At 41.7% G+C, this 25,137-nt stretch overlaps 1 protein-coding gene across 1 annotated transcript in view; it reads right to left on the bottom strand.

Moving 5' to 3' along the window:
* LIMCH1 (LIM and calponin homology domains 1) overlaps positions 1-25,137 on the bottom strand; it is a 162,608-nt gene that overhangs the window by 11,082 nt on the left and 126,389 nt on the right. Inside the window, exons 17-29 of the mRNA XM_072336855.1 lie at positions 24,775-24,901; positions 21,980-22,134; positions 21,379-21,781; positions 18,042-18,263; positions 9,775-9,868; positions 8,342-8,514; positions 7,717-7,822; positions 6,497-6,571; positions 5,759-5,787; positions 5,054-5,137; positions 3,219-3,311; positions 2,101-2,205; positions 659-795 (exon numbers count right to left, since the gene is read on the bottom strand). Of these exons, the coding sequence (XP_072192956.1) occupies positions 659-795; positions 2,101-2,205; positions 3,219-3,311; positions 5,054-5,137; positions 5,759-5,787; positions 6,497-6,571; positions 7,717-7,822; positions 8,342-8,514; positions 9,775-9,868; positions 18,042-18,263; positions 21,379-21,781; positions 21,980-22,134; positions 24,775-24,901 (1,803 nt within the window). The remainder of the gene's footprint in view (positions 1-658; positions 796-2,100; positions 2,206-3,218; positions 3,312-5,053; positions 5,138-5,758; positions 5,788-6,496; positions 6,572-7,716; positions 7,823-8,341; positions 8,515-9,774; positions 9,869-18,041; positions 18,264-21,378; positions 21,782-21,979; positions 22,135-24,774; positions 24,902-25,137) is intronic.

The raw sequence follows: 25,137 nt of genomic DNA, 5'->3' as shown, positions 1-25,137 counted from the left end.
TATTACATGCAACAGTTTTGGTCCGTGGGTCAGCACTGACAAACAGGTAACAGTCAGGAGTTAACCAGTCTGACTCCAAACATACCATCTGTCCTTTCTACACCATATAATGACACTTACATGCACTAGAAAACACTTCAGATTTGTGTAAAATGGTTTATTTGACACAGAACCAGCTTTTCTCAGTGTTCATTATATACTATTCTGCATCATCAGAAAGCTGTGTATACCAGTTTGATGAAGACCAGGACTTTGAACACCACCTGGCAAGTCTGAATATGGCACCTCCAAGACAACCAGGCAACCTCAGAAAGAGGTTCTGAGTGAAAATATCTACTGCTTCTCCATTCATCCAAATGCTTGTGAAATTCACATGCAAAGCACAGTGCAGTGCCATGCACAGATATCTGTGCTGTCTAAGCTGTAAGATCTAATTCTGATTTGGATGATGTGACAGCCTCTCAGCAAAGCTGTAGGCTGAGAAGGTGAGGTTTCTGATACACCCAACTAGCACTGTGTGTGACCATACATGTGTAAGCCTAACCAGGCCGCATTACACCTGTCACCAAGCCAAGGAGGTCAGAGGCTCCATCATCAGTCATGAGCAAATGGGACATCCCAGAACTCCACAGAACAGAAAGCTCCATGGGGTCCATACCTCCTCTTTTCTTGCCAGTGTTCATTTTCCTTGTTTTTCAGAGATGGCATACTGTCCTGCTCCCAAAGCAGCTTTTTCTGCCTTATAACTTCTTGTGGTTTGCCTTCTTCTGGAGAGCCACTTGAATCACTTGTGTTCTAGAAAATGGCAGGAGAGGGAACAAGAAGCTTCCATTGAACTCAGCATTAGCACACATATGAGAAAAGCACAGGCTGCACATAGGTATATTGTGTTGCACCGTAAATAACAAATACGCTAACATAATAAACTGATTGGATTAAATGGTATGTGAAACAAAAAGTTAAGTACTGACCAACTATGAGACAGCATTCAAGACAACCAAGTAAAATTCCCATCTGGCAGAAAAGCCTGAATGAATCTGAGAAGCTAAATGGTCCTTACTGGTCTTTGGAAGATTTTACAATGTACCTCAGCCCACAATCATGGGAAATCTGCAGCCTGGGGCAGAACATTGCTCACATGCTCTGGGCATTCTCAAATGGGAACACCAGTGCTACTTTCAAAATGGTACTGCAGTGGATGATACTTGAATGGGGGAGCTTGCGTGAACCGCAGCATGAGATGCTTCACTTCTGAGTGCAAGCACTGCCTGGAACCTGGCGTAAGTAACTCCACCCAGGAAGTTACCACCATATACAGCTGTGTGGGAAAAGTGCCATAACTGTGCACAGGGATGAGTGATAAGAGGAGGCAGGAAGGGTGAAAGAGAGGCAGATGATACATAACAAGATGCCCAGTCCTGGAGTTGAATGGAAAATACAGATGACTTCTTGGGTGGGGGTGCCTTAGGCAGGAGAAAATTAAGTCTGGGAATCCCACCTTTATTCTACTGATATCATCTGAGGTGTCATTCTCTGTTCTCTGGCAAACAATTATATGCTAGATACATGAAGTTAAACATTCTATATGGCAGAATCCATATGAGAATCAGAGTGTGAACATCCCTCCATTTGTTTTTCTGCTTTCTAGAAGGGATGATCAGCGAGAAAAGGAAGAAAAGCAAGAAAGACAGATTCAATCTCAACTTAGATGTGCTTAAAGCACTGTCTTACAATCATGATTTTGGATGCAGGGAAATAACTTCAGATTTTGTTGGCTTTAAGAAGGTAGGTATAACAAACTGGGACAGGTGACTTTTTTCACAGCACCAGTCGAAGAAGAGAAGCAGCTGCAAAAGAAAGAAAGCTTCACCCTCTGCTTTAGCAAAAAATGGGACTACGACAGTTGGCTTGGGAATTTGGCTCTCTGGTTGTAAAAATACACAAGCTACAGTGCTCTGAGGTATCACCAGCTATGGAAGGGATCCAGAAAATACTCTTACTCTCATTGATCCCAGACTTCGTTTGCCTTCAGCAAAGAGAGAAACTCTGCACTCAAGATGGCTTTGACATTATAGCCTTATGACTCCACAAGGAACTCACCGCTGTTTTATTTCCTTCAGTGGTAGAGGACGAAGTGGAGAGGAGTTCTGCGGAGTTTGAAGAAACAATGAATGGAACTACAGTATCCTCGATTATCTTACGTTCCTAAGAAAAAAAGAGAACCAGGAGAGAGCAAGACTTAAAAAAACGACAAACAAAAAAGACCCAACACCAAACAAGCAGAACGTCACCTTTATGCTGAAAAGTAGAAGCATTAAGTTTTGAATATGTTTGTATTTAAATGGCTAGGTAAGGGCTTGTGTTACCAAGAATAATGGTAATAACTCAATTTTTAATTTACTTCTATGTTTTGCACTCTTTTTCCTTTTATCTTACTGTCTTTGAAAAGGGACGGCCAAAACCAGATAGAATATCCCCCTTGGGATGACAATGACACCCCTGTTTCTCACATCAGTCAATGAAATTACATTTTAAAAAATGAAATTACACTTGGTACATAAAGAAACGTATTCCAGAACTTGAAAAAATTACTTCCTGTTAAGATTACAAGTTTGACCCTCAAGCACAGATGTCAAGACATCAATTTGTGTAATGCACAATTAGACAAACAGACAACATCGATATTTTCCAATTTCCTGCAATAATGATTTACAGATAACAGAATAAAAACATTTTTGTCTATATTGTTGTTACTCTACAGCTGCAAGTTTTGAACAATTTCTGCATTTTTAAATTCATTTATTTATTTTGATTTTGAAAATCAAGGCTGGTTAACAACAAATCTAAATGATGACGCCCAAGGCAGACAGCTTCACCTGAAATTCCACCAAGTGCAGATATCAAGTGTACACCAAAGCACAAAGGGCTCTCTCATGCCTGAGTGTGCCCAGAAACAACCCTTATGACTCACCAGACTTGCACAGCAATCACGCACCTCCACCTAAGCAGAGATGCTGAGGATAATTACCTAAATATTCCAACAGTTTTCCTCCGCAGCTATGGTAGTGTTTAAGAGAAATAATTCTCCTGAGAATTCAATCTTGAGACTTTTTGTTCATTAACTCAGTATGGGATTATTATTTTTTTTAAGTTTGTAATTGAGATTATTTAAATACAAAAAAAAGTCAATAAATAACCTTCTCCTTTCAGCTTTATACCTCCTCATAGTATCTACGCTCCTCCTCTTCAACTTCTCTCTGTGCCTTTTCCCATTCCTCCTTCAGTTTGTCTTGCTCCTTCTGATACTTCTCCTGTAAGTGGAGACAAATCGAGGTGAATTCAGTGCATTCTGTATTAGAATTAAATTCTGTAGGACCTCCATAGTGAAAATAAGCCTGTTATGAATGGCTCTCTAAGAAACCGGATGAAACACAGATGTGAAGATTAGATACATCCACGGGTCTCAAAAATTTCCTTTCTTCTTCCCACTAATTTCTAGCTCTTACAGTTAATACAAGGAACCACAAGAAATTTGACTTTTTAGACATTTTTATACACTTTGCCAGAAATGAAATTTACTTTAAACAATGTCAATAATTCTTTGTTTGTTATAGAGTTTTAAGAGTTGCAAAAAGCTACCACACACCACACATCCCAAAATACTTAAGCATGCATTCTGCATTAATAATTTCAGCAAAGTAGCTTAGAAACAAACAGGTTTTGCAGATGCTGGTATTGGCACTAATGTAAGAGAGATGCCAGTACAACTTGGTGAATGATGAATGTGTGCACAGGCTTAAAAGATAAATAAACTGTGTGTAAAGTTTTGAAGAAGGTAAACTCATAATTGCCAAGCAATTCTTTTTCCTCCTTGATGGGATCATTTCTTGAGGATAATTTTCACACAGTTTTACATGAAGATTTAGCTCAAGAAGATCTTAAAAGAGATCTTTAAAGAACTGATTTGAATATGAGGAAGAATGACAACTTTCATACCTCTTTTACACCAGTCCCAACATCTGTTCAAATTAGAAATTGCAACTGTCTAACCCAAAAGAAAGGCAATTACTCTTGAGAGAGCATTCAGATTTGCCAGGAAAGCCATAATGAGAATTTGACAGCACTCCAAGAGGAAACAAACATGCTATCTGAAAAGAAATATACTAAAGAAAAGGAAGCAATACAGATAGACATGAAGCATTTTTTTCCAAGATGAAACGATTGTTTTACTGCTTTTACATCTTTTGCTCTTCTGTCGCACAGAGAAAAGATAAGATTTGTTTGGGACCAATCAAACCTAATCACTGTATAGAAAAAGATACTTCTGACTGATGGGGAAACTCAAGTTCTCAGGTACATTGCACTTCTCCCAGCTAAGACACACAACCAGAATTTTTGTAGTATACTCTACCCCAGGCAAAAACAGTGGTTGTTGAGAGTGGGTTTCTCCCCGTCACAAAACAAAACCAAACCAAAACAGAACAAAAAAAAACCACAAAAAACCCACTACCTCTGTGTACAAATTTTCTTTGATGTTCTCCAAGAAGAGCATGTAAATGAAGCAGAAATCCACAAGAAGCTAATTAAATCAACCATTTTAAAGAAGAATCGTGTAAGAGCCAAGGTTAGCAAAATTAATTCTCATGAAAGAGGCTCAAAGTAATTAACAGTTTACATTGAAGGTGATTTATATATAGTGGCAGATTGACACTTGGTTGAACTCTGCAGTGGAACCCAGAACTAAGTCCTTCCAGACTCCCTGGGGGTGGGAAAGGGAGAAGTAAAACTGCCCAAGCCACAAAGTACACAGCTCATTTACCTGCCACAGAACTCACTACACTATCCACAAAGAGTGGTGATAAATACAGCTGGCCATGATGTTGCCAGATTCATTAAGGTGTGATCTACGTTTTGATACTGAAATGTTCAGCCAATCTTACCAATGCTTCAAGAGTGGAAGACACGACATGAAATGCTCAACCTTTGTGTAAAGGGACAATGCAGATGGAAACAGCTGAGCCATAGAGTAGAAGAAAGGGAATGCATTCCTTACCTGAAGCAGGCGTTCTTGCTCATGCTGCCACCTCTCCTGCCGCTTCCGCTCTTCTTCTGGGTCCCAGGACCAGAAATTGAAACGCTGGTGTGAAGGAAATGCAAGCTGTTAGACTTCAACACTTCACAAGACTACCACTTCACCCAGACTGCCTCTGACAGTAATGCTAGAATGGTAATCTCTGAACTAAACTAGATAACAGTACTCTTATTGAGCAGACAATATTCTGAGCTTCAAAGACACTTGGGATTGCCCACAGGTATCTAAATGAGAGGATAACCATTTGGTTTGCAAACAAAGGCTTGGGAAACTTCAGTTGAGGGGGGGGGGGAAGGAAAGAAAAAGAACTGAAAGAAAGCTCTAAGCAGTGCTGAACAGAGATGCCTGCAGGTACCCAAATTCAAGAAAAACTTCTATTTTTCTTCTCTGCAACCTTCTGTTCAACATGCAAAGCAATTTGTGAAGGTAAAATACATTCTCTCACTTCATGTCTGCCAGCGCAACAGCCTAAGGACTTGCTTTACATTTTTATCCAGGAAAGAAGACTTAAATTACAGACTCAGATTAATTCTTGGTTTGAGTCATATTTTTCCTCTTTCATTCTAACTTGGGGATGTTAGAAGACAGTTTGGATGAAAACTTAGATTTTGTTAAATACATATCTCTAGACCAAAACAACAACTTCAAAAATAAAAAGGTACTCACATTTGATTTGTCACTATTGCCAGAATCAACTATGAAAAAAGGGAAAAAAGAAATAGTTAAAACACCGCAAAAGAACCCAAAGTTCTCAGTCTGCAATTAATGCTACATTGTATCTGTACAAAAAAGCTTCATGTTAGTTTCCTACTTGCTCCCACAACCAAAGGCAAAGATGAACTGCAAGCAAACAAACCAGAAGAACAGATCATGCCCAACACCCGCAAAACTACTTCTGATCAGGATACAGAAGAGCATGATTGTAACTAACATCAGGTTCTACTCTAAAACTAGCTACTGCCATCTACTTCTGGCCACAGCATTAGTGGGTTCTGAACACTGAGTGCTACCTGCTTTGATCTACTTTTCCCTTCCAGGCTCTGTGCAAGAAAGGAAAAAGCACAGCAAAGCAACAAGGACGGAACTATACTATTCAAGAGCCACAGTTACGAAGAGGACCATTGCCATTTTCTATTGAAACATCTTTTGATCAGGTTGATTTGAAGAAATCGAGGAAAAAGTATTTACAGGTAAGTGATTCCATTTGGGTGCTGAAGTCAGAGCACCACAGCAATGCGTAACCCAACAGCTCTTTGTCAACTGTGCAACAGGAATAGACATTTTCTACGAGGGCGAGAGGTAGGACGAGTCCCCGTGACTGCCGGCTCTCGCCCACCCCACAGCTCAGGGTGCCTTGCACGGGAGGCAGTGGAGGGGTGAAGCTGCTCTGCCCTTCATGTTTACCTGACTGTGAGAAAAACCGGGAGCGCCGCCAGTCGTTCCGCACCCTGAGCGGAACCATGACCCCGCAGGGCGGCTCTGCGGGAATGGCACAGGGTCAGAACAAGGAACAGAGCGGTCAACAGGTGAGGATGGGCCATCAGACCCACCAGCAGGGCTCTTACTGCAATCGCTTTGTAAAAAGTGGCCCAACACTGCTAGTTCTTGTGGGGCTTATAGATCCCATCGACAACACAGATTTAAATGCTACTTTTGGTCCCTAACACTATATCATACAGTCATAGAAAGGCTTGGGTTGGAATGGACCTTAAAGATTATCTAGTTCCAACCCACAATATGAGAGCTCTAGCAATAGGGCTAATTCACTTTTGCATTCGTTTCTACTGGAGATGCATATTTTAAAGGATTATGGAATCTTATTTGTAGTATACATGCTGTGAACACTAGAGAGCAGCCGAGTGTTTCAGCATCACTCAGAACATGCCAGGGAGACCCACAATCTGCTACCCAGTATTTGAACTGATTTGTAACTCAAGTAGAACAGTATTACCTTCAGTTATTCCAATCCCAAAAATACCCTGATAATCATTACATTACCTATACATACACAAAAAGACAACTTCAGATAATTACTCCATCTCTCCTTCACGATCCCCACACATATGCATCTCTAAAATCAAGGTGAAACAGAACTACTAAACATTACTGATCTCAAGCAAAACTTTGTCACGAAGGCAAAAGAAAAAATTATGCTTTGCAAGAACTTGTGATACGCACAGGTCAAACTGAGAGATGTGGCCAGATACAAGCACTGTTTACCTATAAACAGGAGCTACAGCTGAGTGCAGAATTAATCTCCAGGAATTTTTATGGTGAGATAAAACCAGTCACTAGGCCATTTTCGTTGTGAGCTGCAGTACTACTAAAATGTAATAGTCATGGCCATAACACTGCACCCTAACAATTGCTAAGATTGCCAAGTTAGTGCCCATCCTGTCCCCTCTCCTCAGTGTCACAATCCTGCTGTTGTATTTAAAGGGAACAGCAAGAAGAGTCCTTTGCATCATGGAAGTCAGAGAACTTCTGTCACTCAGATGTAACTAGAAGTAAAACATTTTAAGTCCAGAAACCTTCAGTTCAATAATTAGGCACTTTCCCCTGAACACGCGTCTACTTATGTTCAGGTGAGCTCTTTGCAGCTTCCAACCTTTCTTTTTGCTCACCTTGCAGATCAGAATTATGCAGAGTGACCTGGCTGGTCTCAGGCAGTTTCTTCAAAAACGGCAATACTACACTCCCTTCTTGTTCTAGGGCTTTCAGTTTCATTACCTGTTCAGACATTTGGGAACAGATAACTGCATTAAAAGATCAGCAGGTACAATCAAAGTTCAACTTAAAACCCTTTCGATTTATTTTCTGAAACAATATCATTAAAGATTAATAAGTCTCTGTCTCCAGAATTACAATGTGGACTTGCAGTATTAAATTCTGGAAATAGCCATTAGTTCAGTATTCACACTGTTCTGTACACCAAAATTCATTCTAACCTAGGACCAACAACTACTGTATCAGTATGGTCACAGCCATTCTTTACCGTCAGTGCTTACTCAACACTTTAAGAAGACTATGCAGGCAAGTTCTACTGCTTACACCTTCTGAATGCCTTGCTCTCCCTACACATGCAGGGACTGGGCTTTGCAGGTTAAGTACCCTTTTCTGCTCCAACCAGTTTCCAGGTTCCTCCAGGAGGAGGGACTCTTGATGATCACTGGATATACACTGAATATACACTTCATTGTGAGGACTTTCTTTGCTTCCTTTTTCCACTCGCTTTCTTGCCATACATACCTCCTGCATAGCAGGGAGCGCTGCCTCCTTCTGCTTCTCCATTTCAGGTTTCTTCACATCTTTCTCACTTGGAGCAGTTTCCTCAGGAGGGACAGGACTAGGAGAAAATTCTAAGCTCTTCACAACAGGGCTGGCACGAACTACAGTTGACTTGAATTGCTTTTGTTCTGAACCTAGTCCACATATATGGAAGAACACCATTAGGGTATGGTATTTTTTCAAATAAAATATTGACTTATTTCTTACAGTCCAGTTACTTACTGAGTATATTTTGAGCCCATAAACTGGTTATGTATATACATATACTTTAAATCTCTTTTCCATAACACATATAAAGTGAATCTCTCAGGGAACACAAAACTTTAAGGATGAAATACACCTGACAGAAAGTAGATGCTGACACTTCGCTTGGTCACCACCATGGGACATCAATCTTGGTCAGCAAAGGCCTTCATGGAGGGAAGGACCAGCCTATTATATCAGATATTTCTCTGTCTGAAATAAGCTGTAGCCTACAACACGCCTGCTGAGGTATAGATCTCTGTATTGCACATTCCAAAGCTGTGTGATGAAGCCTTCTCTAAGGTGCTACCCAGATAAGCAGGTTGCCTACTCTACAAGATCACGCAGTTTGGACAACATCTATCCCTGCAAAGCAGATGCAATGAAAATCCACCCGTTCACTATTTTAGCTTTTGCATTCTCTCAGTTTTCTGTAGCAGTTTCTTTTGCTATCAGTGCTCAACATTTACTGTTTCTCACAGGTGTGAAGCCCAACACAATGCAGCCTTGTGATTTGTAGACAGATGTTCCCAGCTCCTCACCACCGACTGCTGAGAAGAGAACTGGCCGGTTCACTGCCAGACTGCAGCTTCTGTCTGACTTGCCAGGTGGAATTCCAGATTGTTAAGCTCTGTGCTGCTATGCAATGATTTTCTTACCTGAAAGACTGACCTGTTTTCATTTATCAGACCAAGTAATTAAGCCAGCTGATGTTGCTAACAGCCAGTGCACTTCACAGCCGTCAGGAAAAGGCTGGATGTGCTTCCGATCTTGAGGCAATGGTACCAATTGATGCTTGAGAGCCAAGCCCAATTGGTTAGCTCGCATTTATCCTCAGAAAACAGGATCGCTGTATTTACGTGCCAATTACAGAAAGAGATTTCCTTTAAACACTTATTTCAAATAGCAACTTTTGCTTACCTACATCAAGCTGAACTTTGACAGACCCACTTTAAAAGATGAACAAAAAAAGTCCATGGATTTTGTATGACAAAACTCCTATTTTGAGTAATGCTTCAGAAACACCCTCATGCAGCCTCACATTTTACAAGCAAATTTGCCTCCCTAGATGAGGGAGGAGTCAAGCATTTTCCTGGATGAGGAATCATGCCCTAGGAGGGGCAGGCCTGGGGCAGCAGCCATCTACCCACCTGGGAACAGGTCTGCTGGGCTCCCGTGTCCCACTTCTCCAGGGCTGCCCTCAGCTTGCTGGCTGGTGGCCGAATCCACTGCCCCGGGCAAGGCCTGTAGAGGAGTGAGACAGTCAGTACAATGGAAATGGAAAGATGGGTGACAGAAGGGCAGGTGCTTGCTGCTGCTCTGTAACCTGACAGGGCTGTTTTAGAGCTCGGCAGGAAGCAGCATGCAGAGCGAGCCCGTGAGCAGCACTGCTGCTCTGGCACTGAGTCACTGGGCCTTAATCTCCTCTTTTGGAAGTTCAGCAGCAGCCATTGTGCAGTTGCTTTGGAACAGCTCATAACAGCTTTTAGAACTGTAGGATATCTTGAATTGCATTAGCTGGAGATAAGCACACATTTCACCCCCCAGTTTTCTCTTCCAGAATAACACCCAAACCTATGCATCTGTGAAAAAAACAGCACATAGAAGGGCTTTAAAAGTATCAACGGAATTAAATACTTCCTTTATTTCACGGTTGTCTAAACAATCTGTTATCTGAAGGGAAAAGCCAGAGTTGGCATTGAAGGTAATGAAATACTTGAAAAGTTATTGAAAGAGGGATGAAAAATACGGTGAGACCATATCAAGCCCATAATCCAAATTGCTGTGAAAAGGCAGCTTCCTGCCCCAGCCCAGCCTGCTGCACAGCTAACCGCACCAGCAACACACCAGCAGCATTCCAGCTGATTGATTTAGCAGCTTCCACTTCACATCCCATTTCCCAGTAGGCAAATGAAGAAACACTGCAGCAAATCGATTAGCGGCTGCTCGGCACCCTCTAACACAGAGGGAAAATGGCGCATTCAAAGGGAAAGAAAAAAAGCCAGATTACTTTTCAAAATGAAAAGAAACCATATCAGACCCGGCCTATTGTAGATGTCCTTTCCTGTCCCCATCTCTCATCTTTTTAACAGCTGCAAGAGTGGAATGATGAAATTTCCTCCTTTCTGGGGGCAAGATTCACACCTCTCCCTCCTGCATGGATCTGTTCTGCATCCCCGCAGACACCTGTGAGTCCACAGCCTCTCAGCCACCCACAGTCACACTCCATGGGCTGTCCCAGCTGTGTCACCAGGGACATCTGGTCAGTATGCCAGTGCCTGTGGATACACTCCGGCTGCAGAGAGCTTTGCTGTCAGCAGCAGGAGCAAATCCGTATTTCCCTTCTCCTCTCGTGGGGAAGTGTGCAAGGGGCAGTGAATGGTCTGGGAAAACACTCTGTGAACAAGTCTCAGTGCAGGGCTGTGGGTAAGGACGTGAGCAGAGCAAGCCCATGGGCAGTCAGCAGCCGGGAACAGGAGGAGCATCCAGGGACCAAACTCTCACCTTGTAGCAGGACAGGTGCCAATAGTAGTGCTGAGCATCCCAAGTGGTAGCACATCCCCACTGGTGCCTGCTGGGATGGCTGCCCCAAGCACTGCCTGCTGCTTTCCTGTACGCCCAAGGCTTACACTCCAGGCAAGGCAGAGGTGGTAAACCCACGCAAACACAGCAGGTTTGCCCTGCGCCATTCTGTTGCTCTCTTCTTCTGCATAACACAGCTGGGCCTTCCCCAGCCCACCTGTTCCCTCCAATCTTGCCCAAAGCAGAAATAAGTATTCATTTCTGCTCTAGGACAATCAAGGCAGTGTTACAAATTGCCATTTCCATCCTTGGAGGCTTTTAACACTTGAGTGATTAGTAACTTGGTCTGCTCCCACACCTCTCTCTGCTTTAAGCAGAGGACTCCATTAGAAACCTACAACCTGAGTGACTCCGTGGTTCTACAACCTGTTAAAACTAAACAAATGGCTGTCGTTGAAAACTCAGTGTTTGCCCTCAACAAAGCACATTTTAAATGGAAATTCAAAAGGCACCCACCCAACAACTTTATCCACTGCCTTAAAGCATAGATCTTCCAACAGCTGCATGTTTCAATCATTAATCTTTGGATTACTATTATTTTTGTTAAAGCAATGGAACTCATCCTCCCTTCTCAAAACGCAACTGCTCAAACTGCAAAATTAAGAGGCTGAGCAAATGCACGGAGCTGATGTAATCTTATCTCCTCCACTTCTAGGCTTCCCTTGAGAACCTACGCACGCTGCTACGTGCTGCCGCTGTCCTGCATAAGTGAAGTTACAAATAATTCCACCTACAATCTTAATATCCGGTATGGAGGTTGAGCCGGGTATAGATGTAGATGTTATTAATAGAAATACAGGAGCAGAAGCTCCTGCTCACGAGACTCGACTCTTCCTCCTCCCTCTGCTGTGCAATGAAATGTTAGCAACACGAAGCTAAAAATATAAAATCGATTAGTAAGTAATTTACCAAAAGCAAAATATAATAAGTGAACATCACTGGGGAATGCTCATTCCCAGTATAACTAATTCTATTTATAATTCCAAGTGATGTCATATTTGCTATTACCCACAGGTATACGATACTTCTAAAAACGTCCTACCACAGATTATCATTTGCATTTCACAAATGTTTTGTAGTCAAAGTATGATGTTATCACTGAATATGGAAAAAACATGAAACATTTTAATAGCACCTGCAAAGTCTGTGTTTTGACATAGCCACTGTAATCTCACGGATCTCATGCTTGAGGACGAAGGATCTACACTGCCTGTTTGCACCACACGTATTTGTGTGGGAAGAGGCATCACTGCCTCTGCTGCATGTACCTCAGTGGGAAGCTCCTATGCCGTGTTACCAAACACCTGCTTGGTGTGACAATAAATCAGTTCAGCTAGTGGCAAAAAGGATTTCTATCCCATGAACAGGGACATAAATACAGGCATTTCTTTAATTATGACCGTACAAGATAGAAACAGCCACAATGCCTATTGCTGCATCAGAACCTCATCAAACCCTATAAGTATACTAACTAGGAGCTCCCAAAATACTGAACTTCACAACTTCTACAAGAATTCAAACTCCAAATGACGTTACAGTAGAACTTTATTAAACCTTACTGTAAATTAAACCAAAATGTAGGTGAGTTAACACTAGTTGTACACAAAATCACATAAATTAATACTGTGTTTTCTATGATAACATGATGAGAAACAGCAAGAATGCAGAGAAATATGGAAGAATCAGGTTAGAACTGTGGTTTGAGTTCTGTAAAACCACTCAGGAATGTATTGGTTGCAGTATCAATAGCCACACGTACAAATTACCTAACACATCTTATAAACTTCTGCAACGGAAATTGTATACGCAGCATTATTTTCCACGTTTTGCTGTAAGATTTTAAAATGCCATACTATGGCTTTCTAATCAAAGCCAGCATTTTGTCTTCTGAATGGTAACACCAGCATGACCTTGGGCTGCCACAGCCATGTGTGCCATGCCCATGCGGTACTACAGCCAGAACACTGCTCTGACACATTAAATCATCTACCACTTTTACTTTATAATGCTATAATCAGATCAGCTCTTACAGCCAAAGACAGAGTGGATCAGTAATCGACAGAGAAGCTTTCAAAGTGTTGAAAGAAATCGTGTTATGTATTCCTACTAGAGTTATTTGTGCTAGTTATTATCGCTCAGTTGGGACATAAAATAATCTCCCATCACTGACAGACACTGAAAATTGATTGGGGGCCTGGAGGATGGGAGATATGGATATTAAATTCATAACCACATCCCAAGCAGAGTTCTACCTACTTCAAAGTTTCACAGCTTCTATATCTTGCCCTAACTATCCAGGTAACCCAGCCCTCCATGCATCTTCCTGTATGTGGTTCAAGGAAAAGCTGTCAATCTGGAACATATCTACTTACTCTGCAAGTGTTTCTTGTAATGAATCAAAGAACAAAGACTTGTCTTACCAGATCTGTACAAATCAGGGTTTCAGTCCTGTTCTCTTGTAGTTTGGCCAACAATCCCCAACCACAAGAAAGCTTATACTTTAATCTCAGTTCAACCAGTGGATTTTTGAAGATGAAGGAGAGTGTTACTTGGATATAGAAAAAAGTTTCTTTTTGTGCCAAGTAAGCAGTGAGTAGAACTGGACATGTTTAAGCCGGCTAACTACAAATTAAAAGAAAGCCTCGATCTCCCCCCACCCCACCCTGATCGTTTTAAAGTTGCTGTCTACATTTATTTTCTTTTCGGTTGATCAGAGCAAAGCTATAATTAGAACTATAGCAAGCCAGTAATTTCTAAATTGTTATTCGAAGTTTGGTTAAAGTAAAGTGATGCAACTCTGACAAATTAATCCCTCTATACTAAGATCTGCACGCATATTGTTTTAAAACAAAACATTTATTCTGCCAACTTCTAATTCAAAGAGAATACAATTTCTCAGTATTTGTAATGTGTGTAACTGCTGTGTATATCAGAAAGAAAGCAGAACCTAATGGCTGACAGATAGGAGCAGGCTCTGGAGATGATTTTCACGTTGTTGCTGGCACTGCCAATGCCTGATCAGAGCATTCTAAACATATCAATTTTGGGGCCCTTGCGCCGGCTTTTGTAACTGTAAAAGGGAGCTGTGCTTTTCCTGCCACCTCTCCCAGCTGCACATTGCTCCACAAATACTAGTTGGATATTTCCATTCTGCTGATGGGCCAAATGTAACCTTCTGTGCAAAGTCACCCGTCAATCAGAGACAAAATATGACCAGCTACTTTGAATCAAGGCAAGTCTGCTGTAAAATTCAAAAGAATCTAAGAACTCTACACACATAATGCAGACACGAGCACAGTTTCTTGAAAACATTCTTCTTTACCATTCATCCTACCTGCTGCAGCTTTTTGCATCCCATTTCATAGCGAATTCAGACAGAAGTTGCCTCTATTTCCCACTCAGTCTCTGAACATCAGTCATTACAAGGTTCGCATACACGTGAGGATGCTTCTTAGACAGAAGCACAACCTCCACTGGGGTATTACCCATACAAAATGACTCCTATGTCTTTCTAGCTCCCCAGACCCTTAAATCATACTGTCGTTTCAAGTGGTACAACTCAACTGAACTTTTTTTTCCAAAATTCAGGCCAAGAGAGCTGTTGAAGTACAGCTGTGCAGCATCTTCCCGTATTGCAGACAATGCCTGAGGCCAGCCGGACAGATTTAGAGCAGAGCTACGGAGCTTCAAAGGGAAGGCTGCCAGGCAGAGAGAAGACAGGAACAGCCACTGTGACAAGTGAACTGAAACAGCAGGGGAGCAGCCGGCAGAGGGATGGAGGAGGAAGGGGCATGCAAGGAGCAGGAAGAGGATCAGAGGAGGAGGACAGAAGGGACAAAGGTAACACGTGTATGAAAGAGGATATATGTTCTCACAACAGAGAAACAGGGAGGAAACTGAGCAAATAAAATACAGTAAGAAAACAAATCCAGAGAAACTACAGGGAAGAAGAAGCACCCTACCCTAGAAACAGCATCTCTTAGAAGACAGACAGCCTGAGTCTTACTTGGGAAGGATATAGCTAACAAGTCTCTACAACAATCAAGAAAAGCTTAGAAATGACCACAGTGAAAGCAAGTTTAGAAACAGCTTTGAAAACATGCATTGAAAACATTACATCTATTTGTAAAAATTTTTCTCAGTGGAAAATACATTAGTTGCTTCCTTCATTTCAGCTAGCTCTGCTTCTTCATCTTGGCTGCTTCCTACTCCTGCTCACGTCTTCTCCTCTCCTCAAAATTCAGCAGGGTTAAGCATCAGACTAAAATTATGTGAGGGGGTCAAACTAAGTATATGTTTGATGAGATCCCTACAGAGAAAAACTTTCCTTTTGGAAAATGCCACGCTAGTTACTTTCTCACACAGAGTGGCCAACTGAGCTGCTGTTTCATATGACAGTAGCAACACCACCATTAGCTAGAAGACTCTTAACTTCAACCTTGCCCTGGCTTCCCCAGCTGGTATTGATGCGCTGGCAGCTTCATAGGTTTTCCTGCTTCCAAGCTGTTTTATGAGGAGTGGGGAAAGCCCAGATGGTTATTTTCTTTCCACACTTGGATTCTCAGCCTTCTTAAGAGGAATTGTATCCTCAGAGATGCATGTAATGCTCTGAACTCTGCAGATACAGGCTGACATCACTGTACAAAATTACTCAGAAATCAAGGAAAACAGGGAGGTGACTGAATGAAGTGACTCCACAGTAGCAGCCCCATTCCAGCAGGTCAGGCCCCAGACTGATACCCTCTATATCGAGTTGCCTGGCAGTGCTGGCCTGTGCACCAACACATGGTGATGAAGCCAAGTGTAAGTACCATACCCCAACTCTGTAACTTGGTACCTAAGCCCTTTGTATCCATGAACTATACCACCCCTGCATAATCAATAGATAAATTACTGCCTGGAAAATTAAAACTAAGCATGTGGGTAAAGAGAAACAAGTAGCTAGAAGGTATCAAAACAGTAAATATCATTTTAGACCAGCAAATTCCCTCCCAGCCATAAGGCAAGTCCCCCTCTCTCTGCCCTTATAATGCCTAGGACATTCCATTTGTTTTTCCCCACAGTAAATTTCCTCACAGCAGCCTCTTCACCTTGCTCTGCCCTTGATGTGCTCACCTTTGTTTGAGGCTGATGAGCCTGGAGTAATTACTACAATTTGCACTACTCAGTCATCTTTCTGACCATATCATGAAACTCATGATATAAAATCCCTCCTTAGAACAGAGAAGTTGAACTATTTGTGTGTGTGCTCGTCCTCTCCAGATGACTTTATCATTAAGTGCACTCAATTTTAGAAACCAGGAGGTTATTCTGCAAGTGGCAGAGCCATGAAGAATCTGGGAATACAAATTGTTCTGCCTGTTTGCCAGTATTACCAGAAGGATTAAGACATCGGAAGCTGCAAACTAGGCATTCAGCCGACACATTATCCTTAAAGCTGCAGAGCAGAAAGGATGAGAGAACACCACCCAGACACAAACATGCCCAAGCCCTAAGAATGGCTGCTACTGCTGCATTTCCTCTTAACTATGCCACAGCTATGCTGGTCTGGAAATAGTTAAAAAAAAAAGAGATAGCAATACTTTTATTCATCTACTTTTCTGATTACCATTGCGCTTTTAATCTAGAGCAAGCTGAGGCCCTTCTCTATCCTCCGACCATTCCCATTATTAGCTCTCCCATACCAGACGCAATGTCTACCTGGCTTCTCTGCTAGACCCAATTTATTCTGAAACAAGTAGTCTCAGCTCTGCCACCCCCGCCTGCTTTCTGCAAACTGTTCACTCTTGACTCTACAGTAGTTCCCCCCAACAGGATCAAGTCTGTGCTCAGGGCACATCACACCATCCGTGTGTTCTGGGTGGCCTATGGCCAAAGAGAGTCACGAAGCAGGGAAGTAAGTTAAGATGTACAATATTTGACATGAATGAACCATCACTTCCTGCCCACTCCCTGTTATCCACCTGGACGATATTTGAAAGAAATCTAGATAAAAGCAAACATTATCATACTCCAACTCTCACCACATCCCCGATTCTCTTTGTAGTTACACAAAAAAGGAATGTTGAAATTCCCATTCCTGCCACTTGCTTGCAATCCTTTAACACGCATTATTAACAGTCCAGTCCTTATTTTTTGTTTTGTTTTTAACCGTCTACTTTTATTACAGTTTTCTGGCCTCTAAATTCCTGTTGTGATACGCTCCAGTTTGGGTTGTATTTTTTTCCTTTTTCTGCATTTCTCTCTGGGGAAGAAGAGAGAAAAATGAAAAGGTGAAATTAATTTGCTTCTCTGATGAAGCAGTTAAGAAGCACGTTGGTCCTTGGTGTATTTCAATAGCTTCTCCCCTTTCTGAATATTTCAGAGAGGAGAATGAAAGCAGAATGTTCAGAACTGCCTGCACATTCACATCCTCATTTGAAAATTGAAAACCGAGACTAATTATAATGGCTCACACAGTCCAATTATGCTGCTGATCTAATCAGCTAACATCAGGAGAAGAGCTGAATAAACGTGCACAATGGCTGGGACACAGAGTCAGTTTCTCCCTGGTCCAGCACATTTGAAGTATGCTTATCAGTTGCATGCCATCCAAAAAAAAGAAACGCTGGCTGCAAAAAGTTTTTGAACCTTCCCTTCCCATTTCTGTACCCACATCCCAAAGGAAGAAACCTTTAATTTACAAAGGATTTTTCTTCTTTTTTCCTGGTCTGGGCACACCCTCTCGAAATAAAACAAACATAACCATTCGGGTTTCATTAGTTAGTGATTAAATACATCATGAGACAGAAAATTGGCAGAGAAAGTAAGGCTGGTTTGTTCGTGTTGCTCTTACTGTTGGCTCTCTGTGCACACTCTGAGTGGCAGGTCTCTGTAAACTGAGCTCAACACTTGTGGGGTCCTTCTTCAACTCTATGGGGGGCCTGTCCCCTCTGGCTACTCCGTCAAACTTCAGAGATCTGCTTGGCGACTGAGTAAATATTACTGTTGTACACTCTTTATCCTTCTCTTCAACTCCGTTGAAATTCTCTCCATTCATGCTGACTTTTCCATCTACCTGCAGAATACAGTTAAATAAATACACCAAGGAAATTAGCACTCAAACAAGTTTAGGAAATCAGGAATTCAATACAACATCACCATCGTTAACACAGTCTACACCATCAGTGCAGAACAGAACTAAGCACGTATTTCAACAGCACATGACAGCAGAAAACCCCAGTACAGATGGGGTTCATAAATAAAACACAGAGCAGAGGTTATGGGTTTTCCTGGATATCCCAGTTTCCCACATTTCCCCCAGTAACAGAAAAGTAACCTTAATGCACATCACACATACCCTGGATTTTAAAAGAAGAACAGTGGTTTAGGTAGTACTTAGACCAAAACTCCAGGGTTTCACATTGTGTCATGCAAGAGGCAAGAATGCTCTCCAGACTGACCTGCTCTGTAAACTGACAGCCTTACCATAACACTACTAGGCTGTACCTCAGCCATATGAATTTGGAAGGGTAAGGAGCAGCAGTGTCCATCTGTTTTTTTATCTGTTGTTCATAACAGGGAAGCAAGAAACCAACAAATAAAACTGGGCATTCCACCTTTTCTGTGAGGCCATAAAATAAATAGCTTTTTTCCCAAAAAATGACTTTATGCAGTCACCGTGGAGAGTAGAATCAATTTAATTCTTTGTTTTTAAGGTTAAGCTAGCACTTTGATGGCCCTACATTCTCCCTGAGGAACTCTTAGGCAAGGAAGAAAACACAGAATAAGCTTTGGTTTCTTCCTTTGCACTGATGCAGCTTTCTTTTAGGATAGAATTACATCTTGAATGATGCTTCGGTGACACTTTGACAGTTCCTTCAATTTGGCAGGCTGTCTGTGGAAGTCCAGATATACACAGCCACTTACAATAAGAGATCCCAGCTGAAATCCACAGAGGGACCAGAAGAGCCCCAGCTACCAGTATCATATCCCATTGCTCCTGCTTACCTGCAGCAAGAGATGCTTACAGGCACGCCAGCAGGACTCAGTATTAGGTAGATCTGGAGAAGGACTTTGCTACTCTGTGCACAGAGATCCTTCCATGCAAGATGATCACCATAAGAGAGATGAAGGTGGTAGAGTAAATGTAGACAAACTCTTCCCTGCTACTGACTGGACTTTGGGGGAGTAATGGCACAGATCAGTGATTTCTTTAGGAAGCTATCTAGGATCCACATGGTGGTGAGTCGTTTCAAATTTCAAAGGTATGTCTTCCTTTGGGAACTTCCCACTTATTTGACTGTTACTGAAAGCTGACACAACAAGTGTCAAAATCACCTTATCAAACTGAAAAGCAGTTTAAGAAAAGTTCTCAGCTTATCCTCTCTGTCCCACTCCTTAGCTCCCTATTCATTTAACTTCAGTACTTTACTTGAGTAAATTCACTATATGCAATCAGTGCTGTGCTAAGGGTAAACTACTTCTGCTGACTTCTTGTATGCATGTATCCAGAGATCTGTTCTTCCCCTCAAGGTGATTAACCCAGAGGCCATTTTCAAGGCTATGGGCATCCTCAGAAATGCAGGGAGGTGAAGGTAGTCAGCACCTCACACCACTCACTCCCGCACTGGGGAGAAACAGCCCTGCAAGCATTTTACCAGTTCTGACTTCTTTTCAAGTGAAAAGTTCTCTCCCTTTCCTCACTGCCATCACTCCCCTCCGCATGAGTTTGAGGGTTTATTTCCAAATGCAAGTGTGGGCAGACACTGAGCCCCAAGTCTTCTGGGACTGCGTGCTGGATTATCCACTAGAGAGACAGGTCATGAAAAACCTCAGAAATATAAAAGCCAGAAAAACACTGGCAGGACACACCATCCATTTTAATGTCTCTGTTTAGACTAAGACATTTCTCTATTTATATTAGAGAGGAAAACCAAATGTTTGAATGATCAGGACAGATGCCCTCACTACAGAGTTAAACAAACATACTCCTCTCCTTCTGATCTGGAGCAAGTCAATACATTGTCACTGGAGCCAAGAAGCACTGACAGACTAGTGTTTGAGGGCAAAATAACGCAATAGCCACATAGTCTAGGGAGTCATTCTTACTAAGTCACATTCTCTGACATCAAGCAAACAAGATCAAGACAGATTTTTAGTGGGGGGTGAGGTGAAGAAGCATCCATGTGTTAGTTTCTCCCCTGTATATGTGAACTACATATAGGTTAACATGAGTATGACACATCTGTCTAAGTCCCGCGAGAAAAATATTGAAAGGAACACAGGAAAAAGAAAAAAGTAAAATAAAAGTAACACAAAAAACGTGACTGGGTACTAAAATGTATGCTGTAAGAGAAGACCAAGTGAGGCTGAAGAGAAATAGGAATTGCCAGTTTCACGTTTCAATGAAAAAAACATTGTGTGGGAGGTGGTTTCACAAGAGCTGGGACAGACTTCAAGCACTTACAGACATCATGCTTCTTCACCGCCTGAATGAAGCTTTTTAAAAGGGTAAGCAACATGAATATACACAGCAGCAATGCCTCTGGGACATCATCAGGGTTGCAAGGACCCCTGCATGTCACAATCAAAGTAGCTGATAGCCACAGCAGACATAAGGGACCAGACCTATGTGGGCTTAGGACACTCTTGCCAGTATGTTTCACACTGTCAACTGCAGAGGCTGCATGAGACTTGGGGAAGCTTCAGTTTTTGTACAGGCACTGTTGGAAGCAGATTTCTTCAGACAGCTTATCTTAACCTGCTCTAACGCATCCGAGGTCTTTATTTTCTCCATCGTCTTCTCAGCATCCTACTCCCATTCTCTGCACCTCCCTTTCTTGTTTAAAACAACAACAACAAAAAAGGCATGATAACCATAATAAACTCTTTCCTAACCTGTTCCACACAAAATGCCCCTTTTTCATTCTGCTCCCCAAAGAAATTTAGCCTGATGAAAAATGACCGCTGCAAATATTCTTGTCTGAACAGGTCAAGTAGCTAAGAAGGCTGGTAACCAAGAAAAGACCATTAAGTTGAAATGACAAGGTGTGAAGCTGAATTTTTAACATCAGTATAATTCTATGATGATTATTATTTTTAATTAAACTGCATTAAACGTACAGGTTGTGATTATTTAGTCAGGATCTCCTTGCTTCCTAACTTACTTAGAGGAATGCGACGTATCCTACCTTAAAGTTCTTTAAAACTTCCTGTGTATTTTTGGGTTGAGAGTAAGGCTTGGGTGTCAGCATAGGCACAGCCTTGGAGACAACACTTTTGCTGGGAGATGTGCGGCCTGTCGAACCACTGGGCTCTAATTCAGCAGTGGGAACGATGGTTGCTTCAATGGTGGCAGTGAATTTTGGAGCAGGCAGAGATTGTTGCCTTAAGTATCTCAGAGGATTCGGGTCTTTCAGTGGGGAATTTGGCTCCACTGAATGGCTTCTTTCCAGGATTTTTGGCATCTGCAAACGCTCAAGGACAGCTTCACTAATGGTGAATCTTTCGATGTACTGCTGGAGAATGCTCTCAGCCTCCTCCTGGGTCTTTGCATTCTTGTACGCCTCATGAAGCTCCCGTTCTCTTCTCTCTCTGCACGGGAAATGACACAAGAGAGATCACCACATTAAAATTCACACTCAAAATCATTTCTACTTCCTCTGCTCCACCACTACCCTTCCCCTTCCCCTGCTCCAGCCCTGCAGGTATGGCTGTTGACAACCACCTACATCCCCTGCAAAGCACGCAGAATTTTCAGACACTCCTCTGCACTTCAGTAAGAAAACATACTTCTCTTCCACAATTTCTCGGTAGGTTTTGATGCTTTTTCTGCGCTCATTTGTTCCCTCTCCAGACAATAATCTTTCCATTTTCTTTCTCTCAGCTTCTTTTTTAATTAAATCCTGGGAAGCACTCCTTCGACGACTCTTCCACCGAGCCAGGTCCTGGGAGAGAAAGAAGGCAGCTGAATGCAGAATTGCAAATAGCTAAAAACCAGCCTTAAGGAATCAATGAATCCAGACAGCCAAGCTTTGTAATGCTTGCACCTGTCTGTGAACCAGGCTCTGATGTTTGCTTTAAAGAGAAATGGAGATCACACCATAAAATGAAAATGTTAGAATTTCATAGCTTCACCGGTGGGATTTTTTTGTCTTTTACTTTTTTTAACTGGCTTTGTAGCATCACAGAAGCATGACACCCAAATGTGAGGAAATAAAGGGACCAGTCAGGGCACTGACTATCCCCCAGGACAATTCCAGGGACCAAAGCTGATTCCACAGGAAGATGAAGTAGAAAAGTTAATTTTGGTGAGGAATTTTAATGCTCAGGTGTGCAGGAGGCAACCACGAACTACAACTGCACTGATACACTGTCTGGAAGCACCGAAAATTACACTCTGCCCATGATATCAGCCAACTACATGCAAGCATACTTGAACCAGCACTATAGAGACAGAAGAATGCAGTGCAACATCCAAACAAACTCTTCCTTACGAGCACCCCCCAGTATTTTGGGCCCAGATCTCAGCAACACTATGGACTAAAGTGCCTCACAACTGTATAGGCTTGTGATAAGACAGAGAAACAAGACTAACATTTGTATGCAGCAACACAGACACATGCTTGTTGAAGCACTAATCTTTTTGGAAGCCACCTCTCCAAAACTGTGAGAAGGATCCGGTGACTCTAGTTCCTTAACCTTCCTGCAAAATCAGCCTGACTCTAAAACAAAGAAATACAAAGGAGATACCTCCTATGGGATGCACCTATGTCCTGCATCCTGCTTGGGTTATGTATTCACAAGCACTACATACAGAGACAGAATTTGTTTCACAATAAAACAAGTGAAGAAGTGTTTCTGAGCTGTAAGATTCCTCAGCAATCAAGCAGAAAGGGAACAAAACTTTACAGTAACAATTAACCTCCACAGAATTTTTGCAAAGAAAAATAACCTTATAGGAAACCATGGGGGCACATTTGTTATTAACTTTGCAACATCAGGAGATTAGTATACAGATTGTATTTCATGTACTCTAACAAATTCTGGTTTTAATAAAAAACAGAGATTCTGTACACATACTCAATTCAAAGGCTATTTCATTAATTACATGGTTTTCCAAATATTTTAATTGCATTTCTATTAGTAAACGGATGAAGGTACTGCAAACGTAACTTATTTTATTAAAACCAGGAACAAACCTTGTCACTTTTAATTTAGCTTGAAACCACAAATTACTAACATTACACTCAAGGGAGTGCTCGTTAAAGTATTTCTTCACATGACCTACATATATCAGTCCATAAACCCCTTCGTGAAACGTGGTCCTTTCCTCTTCCTCAGTTACTAATTATTCTCATTGAAGGCATTTCTTAATTCAGCTACTCCCACTACTGCTTATTGTTTGGAAATTAGTTTTTCATTAGCAAATTTCATAACATAAGCCCTCCTCTTTCTGCAATTAAAAAGAAGATGTTTATATTTCCCAGCTCTGATTCTTTAGAAAAACAACGGTAATAATAATTAAAAAAAAAGCTATGAAACTGTTAATTGCTGGCAAATTTACAGCATGAGCATATGAAGAATATGAGACCATGAATGTAGTGTCGTCTCTACAAAACCCTTGGAATGCCAAGGACATTCCACTAAGGGAATATTTAGTAGCTCTTTAGAACTTTCAGTTCGGTGTATAAGATGCTGAGGGCCTGGAAAAGTTGTGCACTTTAGCTCAGAGGATTTTCCATTCAACAGCAAAGAGTTCTCAAACCTCTTGAATTCCTTTGGGCTCATTCTTATCTCTGCTGGGAAATTATGGCTTCCCACACATACAGACCACTCAGCTGAAATCCTTCATTGTTCTACTAAAACTTATTTACTAGTTGTAAATACTGTTCTTTTTGGGGGGCTTTTCCTTGAATTTTCTATCAAAACCTGTTTCATAGCAGCTGTCTTTATAATTGGAAATTACTGTACTAGCTGGTTGAAGAGATCTAAAAAAAAAACCCAATAACTCCAATATTCCTCATTTAAAATCAGTCTTTAGGAACAGGATTGATGCTGAAGCTCCTGATACTAATTTGCCTGCAAATTGTGAGCAGTGTTTTTCTACCCTTTCCATTTACTGAAGATAATGCAAAACTGCCACGCCAACTTAAAAACGCTTAGAATAAGGAGAGTTTGGAAAGGACTTGCAATGCAAGCAAGGTGTATCTAACTTAAAGGGGAATTTGTTTGCTTGAATAAGATGGAAAATATTGACACTTTCTGTTTTCAAATTTACTGCAATCAAGTCCAATCTATATATTTATCTTATATTTTGTCACTTTTTCTAGTTAGAAGAATTAGAGAAGTGTTCTGCTTTTGTTTTTATGCAATCAGATTTTAATTACATTTTCTTAAAAAGCAAAAGACCCGGTTCATCTGTGTGTCCCGTAACATACAACTGAATATGAACGTCTATGCCTTTATCAACGGACCACTGGAAATGAAGAGAAAGGGTCCTGATTGAGAGAGCAACCATTGATTTAGCTTTTTTGCCCAGCCTGCTGGCCCTAATGCCGGTATCACAGACACTGTGGTACACTCACGTCTTGCCACCTGGTCTCGTCCTCTTTCAGCTGGTTGTGTATATTCTGCAGCTTTTCATGGCGAGCTTTGCTGTGAGGCTGAGCCATGGCTTCTTCCTCACTTCTCATGTCAAACATGCTCACGCTCCTAAACAATGAGGGAATAATAAGAAGCACAGTGTTATTTATAACCTTATACTTCTTCAGCTTTGTGAGAGCTAGAGCCACATGAGGGTGCTGCAGCAGAATCAGACACCTGCACTGTTACGGAGCTCCCAATAGCAGCAATCCCTGAGAAGGATCAGTTAGCACCCATCTGACTTCCACGCAGTATTTCAGACACTGTACTCCTCAATGTTCTCTTGTTTTTTGTTAGCCAACAGC

Source organism: Excalfactoria chinensis, chromosome 4 (assembly GCF_039878825.1).
Source record: "Excalfactoria chinensis isolate bCotChi1 chromosome 4, bCotChi1.hap2, whole genome shotgun sequence".
Classification (NCBI taxonomy): Eukaryota; Metazoa; Chordata; class Aves; order Galliformes; family Phasianidae; genus Excalfactoria; species Excalfactoria chinensis.
Note: the sequence above shows the minus strand (reverse complement) of the source record. Positions and strands in the feature narration are given on the sequence as shown.